General features: G+C 46.4%; 2 protein-coding genes across 23 annotated transcripts in view; one reads left to right on the top strand and one right to left on the bottom strand.

The window, feature by feature from the left end:
* HMBOX1 (homeobox containing 1) overlaps positions 1 to 10,705 on the bottom strand; it is a 728,731-nt gene extending 718,026 nt beyond the window's left edge. For 12 of the 21 annotated variants that reach the window (XM_048937424.1, XM_048937434.1, XM_048937421.1 and 9 more), the window contains exon 1: positions 10,398 to 10,704. The gene's annotated coding sequence lies outside the window, so the exon portion shown is untranslated. Of the gene's footprint in view, positions 1 to 6,126; positions 6,237 to 9,949; positions 10,031 to 10,221; positions 10,244 to 10,397 lie in introns of those variants that run through there. The other 9 variants (XM_048937428.1, XM_048937427.1, XM_048937429.1 and 6 more) reach the window with 6 other exon arrangements.
* A 230-nt stretch (positions 10,706 to 10,935) lies between these two features.
* The window catches only part of INTS9 (integrator complex subunit 9), a 69,603-nt gene continuing 64,747 nt past the window's right edge, over positions 10,936 to 15,791 (top strand). The window contains exons 1-2 of one of the 2 annotated variants that reach the window (XM_048937370.1): positions 10,936 to 11,036; positions 14,400 to 14,527. In XM_048937370.1, the coding sequence (XP_048793327.1) occupies positions 11,028 to 11,036; positions 14,400 to 14,527 (137 nt within the window). In that variant the 5' untranslated portion in view covers positions 10,936 to 11,027. Of the gene's footprint in view, positions 11,037 to 11,064; positions 11,130 to 14,399; positions 14,528 to 15,791 lie in introns of those variants that run through there. The other variant, XM_048937372.1, reaches the window with a different exon arrangement.

Genomic DNA, 15,791 nt, shown 5'->3' on the forward strand with positions numbered 1-15,791 from the left:
GATGCTGTTCAAATCCACTGCAAGAAACAGAGGCATTACATTAGATGTCAATAATATATGTGGTTAAGAAAAGGTATTTAAATACATACGTATATCTTTTCTTTTTTAATTAAAAAGACAATTTTGAATCCAGGTTGTGAACGCAAGTCTGTAAGAAAGCAAGCAAAATTACAGAGTGGAGATGCTGGGTTTTTTTAGCTAACTGCAGTTCTATTAGCTAACTTAACCAACAACCTACTTTCATTCTTATCAAAGATACTTGCATCCACTGCTAGTAAATGGATCTGCTGTCTGCAAACTAGACAGTTTCAGCCTCCTGATAAGCAGTGAATTTGGCCCTTCAGGATCATGAAGTGTCCGAGCACTGGAATTTTAACACCTCCTTGGAGCAATATTTAAACCGATCATCAGTGTAAGCAAAGGCAATCTAAATGGAGTGCCTTGATGGGCACTAAGTCTTTACCTCCAGAGCTATCTCCTGTCTGCATACTTGTACAGTGCTTAGCACCTCAGGGCCCAGCTCCAGTAATGCTCTCAAACCGCAATCACGTCACTCTAATCTTCATCTTAAGTATTTTATCAGCAATTTATGAGCAAGCTTAACCCACCTAAGCAATCAAGTATGAAGACCAAAAAAAGAACTGGATCCCAGCTTTCCAGTTATACAAGCCTCAGAGCAGGGAAGATGACACCTAGCAAGTTCCACATTCCAAAAACAAAATTCTATGGAAGAAGGGGAGGTTGGAAAGAGAAAAAAAGAGGGATGAGCTTCTCATAGCACTGCAATGCCACAGGAAAGCGCCACGTTTAATGTAATCAAGCTCTACATTACAGCCATATGGAAACAATTTCAGTCAATAAACAACTCCTGCAAGAAGACAGAGGAACAGAAAAATCAGATACCGAGCTAGTGAGGAGGCAGGAAAGCCGCTGTAAGAAATATTTACGTCCCACAAAACACCACACGTTTCTGAGTGTCTCTTACTTGTCTTAAAAAACATCACTGGGCCGCACCTCAGACTTCAAGCAGTAAAACAGCACAGCTCTTTTAAAGTACCTTTTCCAGCCTCCAAACCGTGCCTCAGTCCGCCTCTCTTTTGTGCCCCCTTCCAAACCTTTTTTCAGAGCCTATCTCTCTGGCAGCTTTCCCACCAATCGCCAGAGAGGAAGCAGACATCCCAAACTTCAGATATGCGCCCGACCCCTCTGCATTTTAGCTGACTGGACTGCAGGGTTCAAAACAGATGCTTTTCAATGGAGCAAGTCCTTTCACATACCTTTAAAGAAAAGGAAAAAAAAAGAAAAAGGAAAGCCAACAACAACAAAGCTACCTACATCATTTCTTACTGACAATGGTAATGATTTAAATGGCATTTAAATGGCATTTAAATCAGGTTTGGTTTCAGGATCCCCTATGATACACCGTCCTAAAAAGCAACAACATAAATACTGCCTCTCTACCAGAAAGAGACATTCAGTGCAGTACTGATTACAGCTGCAACACGGAGGGAGTAAAGGCTAAATCAGTTTGGCATAGGAAGAGGCAATTCAAAGGAACAGCCAAGTGAAGGCAGCTGTGTTTTTAACAAAACGTAACCAGGCACACTGCTACGAATAGAACAGAATTGACTTGAGTGTGACAAGGTGACACCAATATTTACCAGAATACTGCCCATGGAATGAACTGAGGGCTAACTCCCAAGTGTCTCCCAAAGTAGGTACCTGTAAGGGTTAGGAAGTTCTCTTCTCCCACCCAGCTGTGCAACCTTCCAGATGCACCATGGCATCCCCAAGAGCACTGCGCTTTTGTACTTGTGGACATTCAGGAATAAAACACCACAGCACGTTCCTCGTAGCAATCAAATGTTTTTTAAATGAGGGACTCTCTGGAACCCACCATTCAGGATGGCTGCTCATGCTAATGCTCAAAAAGGGGATGGAGCAAACCCAGAGCGCTGTGCAGTGGCCAGCAGCATTCCAGCTCAGGCAAGCCAACAGAGAAAAGATTATCCCACTAAGGAATTAGAGAACAGGGACAGCAGTAATGCCAGTCAGCATGTACTCGTGGAAAAAATGCCTTGATAAAAGGCTAACTTCACTCCTTGAGATTACAAATGTAGTCAAACAGAATGAATTATGCGCACAGAGTGTACTTGGGTTCCAGTGGAGATCCACATCAGCTGCTCCATATTGACTGGTGCTTTCTGAGAGCTGCCTGTTAGCGTTCTTCACGTGCTCTGGTACTGCACCATGTCAATTCTTTTTTGTCACTAAATTTCAAGTCTGACGCAGTTCAACGTTTTGCACTGCAGATAGAAATCTGTGACGGTCACCACAGCTGTGGGAGCAGTACATCACTGTGAGGAAAGGACAGCCAAAGGAAAAGGTCCGAATATCTGCTTCAACCGTGCCCAGAAAAGCAAAACGTATCTGAAAACAAAGGCAAATTCGTAAACTAAGAAATGCAAAACAAAACTGTTAAGTGGCAGACTTTATTAGGAAGAACCTCAGGGATTTCCCTATGCAAAAGGGGTCCTACAAACCTTATAAACAGCTGCATAGTAATAAAGGGTCACTGCACCTTGATAGTCTGTGTGGATAAGAGGCAGACTGGAACACTTACCATGTTTGGTTTCCACTATGTTAAAAATAAATGGAGACCATGAAGAATCACCGGATGATCTGAGTGCTGGAGAAAATGCCTCAGAGTGAGACTTAAAAGCTCAACTCTGTTTCCTTATCAATTGACTAACGTGATTACAGAGTGTAAGTACCTTCATGGCAAGAAAGCACTGGATACTAAAGGGCTCTAATCTTGTCAGGAAAGTCATAACAAGAACCAGCGGCAGAAGTTAGACAAATTCAAATTAGAAATCAGCCACTTACTTGCAGCAGTGAGATGGCACACACTACCAGAAGCGAGGAGTCAGAAATTACTGGAGATGGGCATTCAAGGCTGGAAAGTTATCCAAGCTTTTTTTCTTTGGCAAACATTGGTTACTGGTCTCAGTTTCAGAGTAAATGATTGAAATTTAAAGACTTGTGATATAAAACATATAAAACATATCAGACAAGGCGATTTAATTGTCTGTTCTCACCTTAACTTTTATGAATCTCCGATACATTAACATCATTCTACTTCTATGGGTAGGGAAATTAAGGAGAGAGGGATAAGTTTCAAGTTCAGTAAGTTCCTTCTTTTTCAGATCGTTGTCCGTATCACTACACAGCACTGCTCCATCAAGCAGATGGAGCCCCTGTGAACGCAGCCAGAGCAAAAACCACCATGAGGTCTGGAAACAACGCATAACACAACTGGGCCGAGCAAACGGGTGATGAACTGCTTACCTCTCCCATCTGTGGCATGAAAAAAATCAGTATTAGCTTCAATAACTACTTCTTATTCTGTGTAAATACACTTATGTCATTCATGTTTATGTTACTGAGAGCAGCACGCACCACCACCCAGCCAAGAATCCTCAAATACTTTAGGAACATGCAAACATCTCAACAGCCCTGAAAGGATTGTATTCATACTACATGCCGGTACACAGGCGAGTCAAGAAGTTTGCCCTGGGTCATAAAGCAAGACTTACGGCACAGCCTAGAAACGAGGGAGCCTGCTGACATCTCCCTGCCAGAAGAACTTTCCTTTTCAACCTTTGAGTACTACTACATGTCAGAGCTGTGCACACCCAGCTCCAACTCCAAAGCCCCGCCAGTGAAATCACAAAGGGACTTCTAGTGAAAGCTGACATTGTAACCAGAGAATCTGATCATGGCAGAGAAAGTGTCCAAAATAAAGGTCAGAATAAATACCCAAGTAGAAACAGCGCTTGTATTTTATGAACTAACTAAATGCTTTCTGCTTCCATCAGTATTGCAGTACTGCTGGAAGAACAAAAAGCAGATTCAGGGCTTGCTTCAGAGCGCATAAGAAATGGGCAGTTCTAAATGCAGGAAATGACTATATGCTACACTTCCTAATTGATACGACATAGCTTATCAGAAGAATAAAACCAGCTGCTCACAATGCTCACTGAAAGCACAGCCCACAGTATTGTTTCAGTGGGAGTTGTTTTATTGACAAACTTCAGAAAGTGAAAAGGAAAGAAGGTTTCTGAACTACTAAGTTCAAAAGGGGAGAGGAAACCAAAGCCAGGAATTCAAGGCAAGAGAGATTGAGATGGGGGTATTCAGAACCAAACATAATTAATATATTTTGCATGCCTGGCTCGCAAATTACTTCCTTACTCCAATATTAATACCTCATCTACAACCACAGCAGTGAATGGGATTTCTATAAATTTAATCTAACCTCCATAGATTCCTTACACGTACGGAGAACAAAAGAAGGCCCCTCCATCTATGGAGCACATAATAAAATCTGTTTTCCTCCGGCTGCAAAAAACTCTTCCACAGATCTGAAAGCAACACCCAACTCACAAGGCAAATAGCAGCTGGAAGAAAGCATTGCCAACATGCTGCAGACACACACACAAAGCCAGGTCCCTGTCCAGCCAGACCATAGAAGTCCTTTTGGTATATATATGTATATAAAACCTGATTAGCTACACCTGCTGATACGTTTCAGGACAGTAACTGCACTAAAACCACCATGAAACGAAATAAACGTTCCTATGGAAATTCTATAGGAGAAAGAGTTAACTGACCTTTCATACACTGGGGCTGCATGCAAAGACGAAGCAGAATTCACTCTGTCACAAGCACTCCACTACAGCAGTTCCCAGTTTTAAGAGCAGTTTTTAACTTCAAACTCTGCACGCAGCTTTGATTAAAAACTGGGAAAATGAAATCTGCACACAGACGAGAAGAGTAACCAGTCCTATATTATTTAGTACATAAAGAAGCACATCAAACCAGCAACTGCTCAATATTTTGGTGTCCAGGTTAACACGGCGCTGAATCAAAACTGTAATAATCATGCATGTGCATTCTTAAAGATCTCAAGTCCAACACTGAAAAATTCCTATTAAGCAAATAAGAAAAGAAAAGCAGTGCAAGAAAAAGGTGCATCCCTTATGGTCTTATAAGAAGACTTATCCCAGTGCTTCTTTTGGTCTGACAGAAAGGGAAATAAAATACCTAACAGCTTTAAAAGCAATAAAATTAAGAGAATAAATGAGGAAGACAAGTGTCAAACCACAGAAGTCAATGGAAGACGGGAAATTCTCCCATTGCTGTAAAATAAATAAATAAACCTCATTGACTCGGGCATTTGTGCTGAGTGCATTACAAGATTAGCCAAGAAATGCCATGTATTGACAGCATATTAGTGTATCACAGGTGTAAATGTGCGGCAGCTGGGGAACTGAGGCAGCTGTGTACAACTGTCACGGACTCAACGCGTGGCTCTGAGTCACTCAGCCTCAGTTTCTCTACCTTTAAAATACCGAGAGCTTCATGAAGTACGTAAAGATTCGCAGGCTAAGGTACAAAGTATTCCTTTATCAGGGAGCAGTAAAGGAGGACAGTGGCTCAGCCATAATGAATCAAATCTGAACCATCAGAGTCCTGCTCCAGCAGTGCACCACACAAGTGGTGGCCATAAATCGATCACTTCTGATTAGGTTAGGCTTTACGACGCAGTAATTGTGATAGCAGCAGTTTCATAACTGTGAAACGAGCACTTTGCTCAGCAGCACATTATGCAGGAAGCTCGCATGAACAACGACCTCTTTGGTCAACCTGACTGCACCAGCACAGAACAGAAGCATCCCAAACACAATATATGATTTTTAAGGTTCTCTACCATATAAGCTCCTCCGTTTGCTTTCACGGCTGCAGGCTAACCCAGTCGAGTGGGAGGAGAGGGGAAGGAAATCAAACAATGCAATTCTTAAGAAAGACCAGAATTCAAGCATTTCTATCTCTCTGCAGCAGGCACAGCACAGAAATAAACGCATTTCTCACAGTGGCAAGATGAAATTTTCACTTGGCCGGCAACTGCAGAGCCCATTCCCTGCTCTTCTCTGCGGACCACATGACCGCCTCAATGCATAAGAACATTTTTTGTGCCAGCTTGCAAAGAAGACCACATAGTTAATAGTTTGCAACCTCCTTTCCCCCAGAAGATCTTCAGTGTTGAGTAACAAAATTCCTCACATGATTTCAATGAGAGGGTTCACTTGTCAGAGGCTGCTCCGAGATAGTATCAGATGTCAGGGAGGTGCTGTTTAGACGAAGCTTTCCAACCCTTTCCTTGCAAGGCTCAACTGAAAAAGAAAAAAAACTTCAGGCTATACTGTTTGAAACTGGAAGAAAGGAAAGTAATCTCTAGACGTTATTTTTAAAACGTGGAAGTAAGCCAATTAACAAGGGGAGGAAGAAACACTGCAATTAAAACCTTGACAAACTGGAGATCGAGGACTGATTGCTGCCACAGACTCCATGCAGGACCCTGAGCATCTTAATCCCTCTACACCCTGGTTTGTCACCTGCGAAACCCAAAATAACACTTTCTTTTCATACCTTGTTATTCCTGCTTGCTCTGTTCCCCAGTTTATAAGCACTTGTCCAAACATTCATCTTTAGCATGAACACTGGAAACGGCATTCACAGCTAACATACAATCAGTCTGCATGACTGAGTGCTCAAATGTGAACTCTTAGTATACTTGGCTGCCCAGCTGCCCTCATCTCTGTACATGTCAGAAAGCAGTTCTAGTCAACAGAGGAACACTAGAATGCTAAAATACAATTTATTAATAATCTAATTTATGAAAAGAGCTCTCAGGATGGGAGTTGACCAAAAAAATTCCATTTCTCCTATTACCTCCTAAAATCCCACTAAAATCATGCCATTGGTCTCACTCCATTGATAACACACAAGATAATATTATCAGCATAGGTATAATTAAAGGGGCAATCCCACGAGGGCTCACACGCAGATCCAACGCCTGCTCCATTAAAACCAGCATCAAGTGAAATCGACTTCAGCGACTTGAGAAGTGTCAAAGCTGCAGAAAGGAAGGGGAGAAAGGACGACACGCTCCTCTGCAGCAGGAATCTCAAGTTGGCCGCCCCCCTTCAAGAGCTCCATTTCAAACCCTAAACTTTGCATGAGGTGAGAACTCCTCGCCACAGATCCCAGTGCTGGAACGTGTGTTTCTGTAGCGCCCTTAAAAGCTCAGCACAGAAATCACAGTAAAACACAAGTTGCTTTTTTCAGATTCAATTGCGCAGTTTGTTTGATGGAATCTGTTCATGTCCTCCTGCATACCACCAAACATCTTCAGAGGTGCCTTTATGAAGCGGACGGGGCCGGGTTTTTTTATTGCTCGTGCTTCTGTTTCATTCATTCTTCCAACTCCTCTCCCAAACACCGTATCCTAAACACCCAAATCCCATCTCTGCCTCACTGACGTTCAACAAAGTGCAGTCCCAAACGTTAATGACAGAAAACATCCGGAAATTCATGCTCACTGGAAATTAATTTTATTGAAAATAAAAACCATGTTCAAAACCAATGTCAGAAGCCCCCATTTCCCCAGCTCCAGACACCGAGGAAAACATATCAAACACTTCCATGAACCACGGATCATCACTGTAAAGTAAACGCTTCATAATAAATTCAATTTCCAAACACTGGACAGCTGTGAACTTCTAATATCGCCTTGAAAGAGACCCATAAGGCTCACACAGAAACTGCTCAGAAGTAGCAGTAAGCTTTCTGCAGCAGACACTGGCTCCTAGTTCCGTGGAATTACCGTATCGCAGTACTGAAGGGATGCATATTTTCTAGAAAGGTCAACAAAACATAAAAGATTTGCTCAAGACCGCTTAATGAAGTAGTTGTAGAGAGAAACAGGCCTCATTCACACAGTATTTCCTTGAAGATTTCCTTACCATTCTTTAAATACCCAGCAATTTCACCTCTGGTAGCATTCCTGTAACACAGCTGGCAGTCTGCATACCACAATGTCGTCTAGACCTGCTCTGAACAGAGTTGGATGACACAGGAGTAAAAATGCTGATGCCTGTTCGGGTGCCTGCGCTGTGCTGAAGGAACGATAGGAGGAAGAAGAGGCAGAGCTGAACGAGACACAAGTTCCTTGTTCCTCATCTCACGCCCAGGCTCGTCAGACAATCCCGTCAACCATACAGCAAAGTTGTGGCTGTCATGGGGCTAAGGAATAATCTTCACAGAAGGGAAAAAAGCATTCCCAAAGCGCTGTTAGCTGATACAGCATCGAGCACCGCTCTTTCACAGAGGTCTCACAATATGCAGCTAACAAACACATCCCTACACTGCTGTATCCCATCCATTTCTCACTTCTTTCCTACTTCCCACCCCCACCTGCGCCTCAGAAATGTTTTCTTAGCAATTTGCAAGAGAAATGGCAAAAAGGAAGATGCAAAACACAGAAATAAATTAAGTTTGTTCCCCGCTGCTGAACGATTTGGCCGTACCATGACAAGAAGAAAAAAAAATGTTGAGAGTGATAAATCCATATATACCTACTCCAAACTACACCCGACATCCCAAGGGACCCGATGTAATGGTAAATAAATATAGATGCAGCTCCTACTAATGAGGTAGGGTACAGCAAGGCCAAAGCAAATGCAATCATCTCGGGGAAAAGAACTGCACAGGACTCCTCCTCTCCCATCCATGGAGGAAATCAAATACCAGCCGCACCATCCCAGGAAGAAAGCAGTGTACCTGATGAGCCCTGCAGCAACGAGCTGCACGGGATGCAAGCAGGTACTTCAGGGCTCTGGGAGCCCACAGACCGTCTGCACAGCACCGAGCCTTTCTCCACCAGTTTTCCCTTCTCCAATACAATGTCTTTTACATGCTGTCTTACAAGCAGATTGTAGTTTTTCCCCGTTTCCTTCCCCTCCATCCCTATACAGTTGGATCAGAGGGGGGGGGTGCACGCAGCCGGGGTCCATCAGATCGGCTCCCACGTTGCCAAGCCCTGGCCATCAGGTTAACACTTTCCTCCCTACAAAGTTTAAACCTTCCCAGCTTCAGCTCACGTGCGTTCTGTACTTAAAGCCACTTATCTGTAGTCCCAATGAGCACAAGAAGAAATTAAGATACAGCCGGCTCCGCAGCCGGCGTGCTTACAGCCTTTATTTTCCTCTTCCTTCTTCCCTCCCCATCCCCAAAAAAACATTTTGTCCCCTGCACAAGGGGGGAACAACACCATGCAGCCACAGCTTTTTCCAGACCCACTGGAAAGAAAGGGGAATAAATAACCATTCCAAAGAAGTACTCTGCAAAACAACCGAAAAACCCACCAGAGGTGAAAGAACTCAGCCCAACCCGCCTCGAATTTGCGATTTGAGTCGAAAAAAAACAAGCAGAACAGTACAGAAGTCGGGTTGGCTGAGCCCGGGAGCGGAGCAGGTTGGGTGGGCAGCATCCCCTGTCCTTTCCCCGGCCACGCTGGGCTCAGGGCTCTGCTCAGCCCCGAACGAAGCCGGGCACCCACAACGCAGCACCGCAGCTGCTCTCCCCGAGAAGTAAGGAATAAACAAGCGGCTGACACCCCGCCCAAACCCTCCGCACGCGTTTTTAAGAACGATTTCTCGCCGGCTCCTTCTCCCCATCCCGCACAAACGAATCCATTCGGGTCGACGCCTTCGCCCTTCCCGAAGCCCTCCCGCAAGCCCCGGTAGCGGCGTGCCCTTCCCCCCCCCCCCCCCCCCCCCCCCCCCCCATATATCAGTAGGAAAGCCGCGGGGTTCACCCAGAATGGGTGATGGGTCCGTCGGGGGTCGGATCCCGAAAAGGAAAGAGGGAAAAAAGGGCTGAGAGAGAGAAAAGAGAGATGAAGGAGAGGGCCCCCCAGCCCCGCTCGGGGTTCGCAGCCCCTCAGGCGGCCCCAGCCCGAAGTCGGCAGCCAACAACACCAAAACAAGCCGAAAAAAAAAAAAAAAAAAAGAATAAAGAAATAAATGAAGGAGCCAGCACCCACCCAGCCTGAGGGGAGTCCGCCGCCGCGAGTTCGTCCTCCCCACGCCCGGGAGCGGAGACTGGGGGGGGTTGGGGATGTGGGGGGTGTAGGGGGGGGGGGGGGGTGAAACAAAACAGAATAAAAAGACGAAGCAGCAGCAGCGAGCTCCCGGAAAGCCGGGGGCACCTTCCTGCCCACCCCGCGCCGTCAGGAGCGGCGGAGCCGCGCGGCTGCAACTCGGAGCGCCCAGGGGGCTGCGCCCACCCCCGGCCCGCGTCCCCCTCCTCACGCACCCTCGGCTCTCCTCACGCCGCGAATCTCTCAGGCGGAGGGTGAGGAGGAGGAGGAGGAGAAGAGAACGGGGGGGCCCTTCCCCCTCCCACCCTCCCTCCTCGCAGCCCACCCACCCGCCCGCCCTCTCCCCTCGCTCAGCCGCCCCCCCCCCTTTCCCCCCCGCACCCACACTCACCTCCGGGTGCCGGCGGCTCCTCCGCTTCACCATTGAACGGCCGCCCCCGGCGGGGAGCCCCCCCGGCGTGAGGGGAGATTAATGGGGGCGCAGCGGGAGGAGAACAATAGTGGGGCGGAAAGCTCTCGGCTGCCGGAGCCCCCCCCGAGGACGGGAACCCCCCTCCCCGTCTCGCTTTCCCTTCCTCTCTGTTGGGTGTTGTTGGGTTTTTTTTGTTGTTTTTTTTTTTTTTTTTGGCTCGCTCACACCAGCCTGACTGTCTTTGTCTGTCTGACAAGCGCCATGTTGATATCAACATCCGAGCTCCCACCTGCTGCAGCTGTGAGACCCTGGGACTTGTAGTTCCCCCCTCCCCAGGGTGACGGGGAGCGCCGCCGATCGTAGACTTCAACTCCCAGCATGCCCGGCGGCGCGGCACGCCACGGGAGAGCGGGGAGAAGCGGGGCGCGGACTACGGCTCCCATCATGCCTCGGGAGGAGCAAGGTGAAACGGAGGGAGGGCGGGCCCGATCATGACGTCATCGCGGGCCGGGGGACTACAAATCCCGTGATGCTCCGGGGCGGGAAGGGGGAACGGGCAGGCAGGAAGGCGGGGGCAGGGTTGTCCCCGTAAATAGAGCCGGGTGAAGCATGAAGCTGGTGAGTGGTGGGGGCTACTGAGCGGTGAGCTGGGCGGTGAGCTGAGCGCTGATCTCTGCGCTGGGTTCGCCCTCGGGCTGCGGTACCCGTGGGGTGAGGGCGCTTCCCGCCGAGTTAACGGCGCGCTGGGGGGGGCGGTTGAACCGACCAGAACCGTCCTCCCGCCCCTCCTGGGGTTGGGTGAGGGGCAGGCGGGGAGGTTGGCACCTGGAGGTGTTTCTACAGTAGTACGCCGTCCTGCGCGCGTGGGGCTTCTGTGGGGCTGCCCCAGAGCCACGTCGCCACGGAAGTTGTGCTGCTTTCCTGTGAACGGGAGCTGAGGATACGAGCAGCGTTTGCTGTGACATCAAACGTCCGATGCGTTTAACTTGATGTCAAACGTAACGTTGTGGGTTTGAGGCTAAGGAAGCTTTATGGAAGTGAACTTGACTTCTGGGCTTGTTTTGAGACTTAAAGTTCATCGCGTTTGTGGTTTAATTGTAAAATTAGTTCAGCAGGTGGCAGAAAAGCTTGATCCCACGTGATGTGAGAGATGGAAGTCTGTGTGTGTGGATGAAGGTCCTGGAGCGTGTCCAGAGAAGAGCAAAAAGCTGATGGGTCAGCCTGGGGCAGGGGAGGCTCAGAGGAGAGAGACGTCATGGCTCTGTGCTGCACCCTGAGAGGAGGTTGTGGTGAGCTGGGGGCCAGCCTCTGTTCCAGCTCACAGCGATGAGATGAGAGGTGTTGGCCTCAAGTTGTGCCAGGAGAGATTCAGGTTGGGTATTAGGGAACGTTTCCTCTCAGAAAGAGTGACCCTGTGCTGGCACAACCCAGGGAGGTGTTGTGGTCACTGTCCATGGAGGTGTTCCAGAACCGTGGGGTTGTGGCACTGAGGGACGCAGTGGGCAAGGTGGAGTGGGTTGGACTTGAAGACCTCAGAGGTCTTTTCCAACCGTAATGATTTAATGAATGCTTCTGGTTGGAGAAACTGGGAAAGTGTTTCTGGGCATGGCTGTGGAAGCTGATGTTGTAGTGTAGGGGGAAAAGCCAACTGAGAAATCTTTAAATGAAGACCAGTGGGAATGTGGGATTCCTTGTTGTTTGTAGAGTCTTGTACAAGGGTAGATTGAGGGGAAGGTTTGGTGGGGGATTACAGGCTGTCTGCCATCATTTCAGTGTTTTTAGGCCTGTGTCCCACGTTTGGGGACTGGTGATTGTAAGAGCAGATTCTTCACTTTGTATTTGGTCTGGGAATAGGACTGAATCAGGGGGTTGCAGAGAAAGGGAATTGAATGCTTTCATCCTCCATTCACGTACATTTGCGTTTAATTTGGAAGAACAAGGCAGAGGTAACAGCCTGCAGGCCTGACTCAGAATCCAGTGAAAAACTCAAACTTCAACAAATTTAGTGTGCTTGGGTCCGGACAAATCCAGTTGAGAGAACTGGATCCATGGGTAACACCGGAACAAAGCGCTGCAGTATTTGTTGGCTTCAGTTCAACTTGCAAAACTTGGAATGTTTTGGAGCTGCTAGCTTGAGATGTCATCTCTTCTTTTTCTCTGTCACTTTGCCATATATGAGCTCACCAGCGACGTTTGGAGCTGGCGAGCCCTCAGCCTGAGCCAGATGTCTGCTGAGAGCCAGGCTGTGTGAGGGCTTCAGCCCCTCGCCTTCATCTCTGTGCCCTGCTCTGCCAAACTGCCATCCAGTTTAGAGAGCAAGTCAAGGGAGCTGTGCACTGAGATTGGCACACTCACGGTCCTTTATGTTTTGTGTTTTTTCTTAACTGGTTTCTAATTAAGAGGTAAAGAGCCTGGTGTGTCTGAAATCAAATATAGTACATATAGAGATGTAACAGTGCAATATGGATTCCTAATCTAAAATTCTAACAGATGTACAGCCCTGGAAATGTCGTGTGCAAATAGCTGTACAGCATAAAGGTGTTGTTTTGGTTGCTTTATGTCACTTTACATGAATGTGATAGAAGGAGTCCATTGGCTTCCAGGGATCCATTTACCACAGAGTGACAGCCAACCAAATTCCTTGTTTGTACATTCACTTTTTCACCAGCTTGGTTTATCAAGCTTTCTTAAACTTTGGTAACAGCAGACAAAATGTAATGTTGCTCCTTAATAATTAAGACTTCGTGAACTTAAAACAGAGGACTGTGATGCTGTTAATTTAATATTTGAACGTTAGTGGGCTTTAATATTTAAATATAATTTAAAACAGCTTTCTGATGAATGTATGTAAACAGTCTCCTTGGGAGTCGTTAATTCAAACAGTTGCAGTCCTGTGTTAACATATTGTGAGTGGAGGCAGAGAAAGAAATGATTAATCTACCTTCTTTTCACTTGTGGAAAGCAAGCATAAGGAATAAATGCCTTAGAAAATGACAGTTTTTAGTGCAGTGCATGAACAACAAGTTGATACTTGTCATCTTAATTGACCAAACCTCGAGTTTAAAAGCTGTTTGACCAGCTGAGAGTAGTTGTGCTAGGGGATGCCCGGACTTTCAGATGCAACATCTCTTATTCCTGTGGTCTTTGAAGAACCATTGAGTACCTAGTGGTTGCTGTCCTGTACTCAGACATCTCTGTTTCTAATCTCACGTTTTAAAGGTAGCATTTTTATTCATCTCTCTTCTTATTCAAAGCTTCAGCTGCTCCTGTGCCTTGTTAAATGCTTGCCACTCTCTGTACTGGAGATGGCTGCATCTCAATGATGCTGAAGTGCCCAGCACATAACCTGCTTACTGGCTCATTAACCCTGCAAAGCGCTGGGGATTTCTCAGTACACAGACTGTTCCATTCAGGTTGTGGTGGTCCATTCCCTAGTGTTTCCTGCTTGAGTTTAGCAAGACAAAAAGCAGGTGAGAGCATGCCCTCGAGCTGCTGCACTGCACACTGCAGCTTCCTCGGCGTGCTCTGCACCTTGCTTCTTTGTTAATTCCTTAAGGAAATACGACTTGTGCTCTTACAGCAATTCTGTTTCCACGCCAAGTAATTCTTGAATTTGCACACTGATTTCAGCCGAGTTTTGCCAGTAGGACCGAGTTCTAAAGATTGTCCAGGATCTGTGAAAATGGGTGCTTGTGGAAGAAAGGTTCTGTATGTGTCATAAATTAGAGAGAACTGCTACTCTATCCATTTGTCCTTTGTGAGCAGAAAACCTTGTCGGAAGAAAATCTGCATCTTAATACCCTGGCGTGGGGAAATTCCAACAATGTCTAGTTTTGAGACAATAATTCATGTGAAACCAAGAGTTTCATTCTGGCATGCATGAAACTGTGTGCTTAAAAATGAGGGAGGAAAAGTCCATTTTCAGGGGATTTGGTCTATTGGTAAAGGCCTTGAGGAACTCATTTCATATTCTACTTTCAGTACTGCCTGTCGGGACATCCCACCTTACCATGCAACGTGCTCAAGTTCAAGTCCACCACCATCATGCTGGACTGTGGACTGGATATGACATCTACCCTCAATTTCCTGCCGTTGCCGCTGGTTCAGAGGTATGTTCTGCAGCCTGTGAGCACTTAGTTTGTGTCTTCTTGGGTTGCAGTTTGAGTGCTCTGCATGAAATGGTATATTGGAAGGAGAGAGGGGATGAGTACAAATGAACTGCATCATCTGATATCATAAATAGACTTTGTTCACTTAAAAATTCTCTTTATCAAAATAACGTCCTTTGGCTCAGTAGACGGAAGACATTTTATGGATTTATTGATTGGTTTTTCTAGATAATTTATTCTAAGCTTCAGTAAGGTATTGCTGCAACTGCTCAGCACAAGTGAGGTCACATATCTGTCATCTTTCTGGCTTCTTCATGCAAGATGAGATAAATGGGTAACTGAGATGGAGTGCAGGGAGCCCGGCAAGTACTGTTTAACCACCATCTTCTCAGGCTTTTTGTCAGAGCGTGGGCTAATGCAAAGAAAAATAGCACTTAACCATCCTCCTTAGTTGACTTCATGGCATAATTGTTCCCTTTTAAAATTTAAATAAATAAAAGTGCAGTGCACACTGGAATGAAGCAGCAGCGAAGCAAAAGTAGTTCAGGAAGAGAATCCTGAGATCAGAACTCCTCCTTCCGTGCTCTGGCTCACAGGTAGTCTTTTCCTGGATTTGGATTTGTGAATGGATTTGATGTTCAGAGTGATGCATGTCTTGCATTAAATGGAACAGATTACAGTCCCACTGTTTGGGAAGGTGGGAATGAGTAGACCCTGGTGGTGTGAAGCTAGCAGGAGTTTTCACAAAAGGCTCTTAGTGACTTTGATCCACAGGGAAAGAAGTGAGATGCGTTCTGGGTTCAGGGGAGACTGGGTTGAAAGGGCCAGATTGTGACAGGGAAGGGAGTTTTGTAAGTGACCTAATGAGGTTAAAGCAGATGATCAGCACTTTGTACAATTTGCTGTTTCTTGGAGAAGGGAAGCATAGACAACACAGGCATTATTCTGAAAGGACATGGAGTTCCAGGCTCTGTGCAGTGAGCAACAGATGCCTAAAGGCAGATCTGTGTGATAGTTTATTTTTGCTAACTTTAAAATTCAGGAGCAGTAGTAGATTTAGGAATAATAAGAAAAAGAAAGGGTGAATCCAGCTGCAGACAGTTCAGTTCAATGCAGTTGCCTTGCATTAGCTTCTCCCCACTCCTGAAAGAAGAAAGAAATTGAAAGGGGAGCAAATAGCAAAATTAGGTGATTGGACAAAGGCTTAGGAGGTTCTTAGAACTTCAGGCATCAGTGCTCCCCTGGGATATGCCAGCTTTGTCTC

This window comes from Lagopus muta, chromosome 2 (assembly GCF_023343835.1).
Source record: "Lagopus muta isolate bLagMut1 chromosome 2, bLagMut1 primary, whole genome shotgun sequence".
Lineage (NCBI taxonomy): Eukaryota > Metazoa > Chordata > Aves > Galliformes > Phasianidae > Lagopus > Lagopus muta.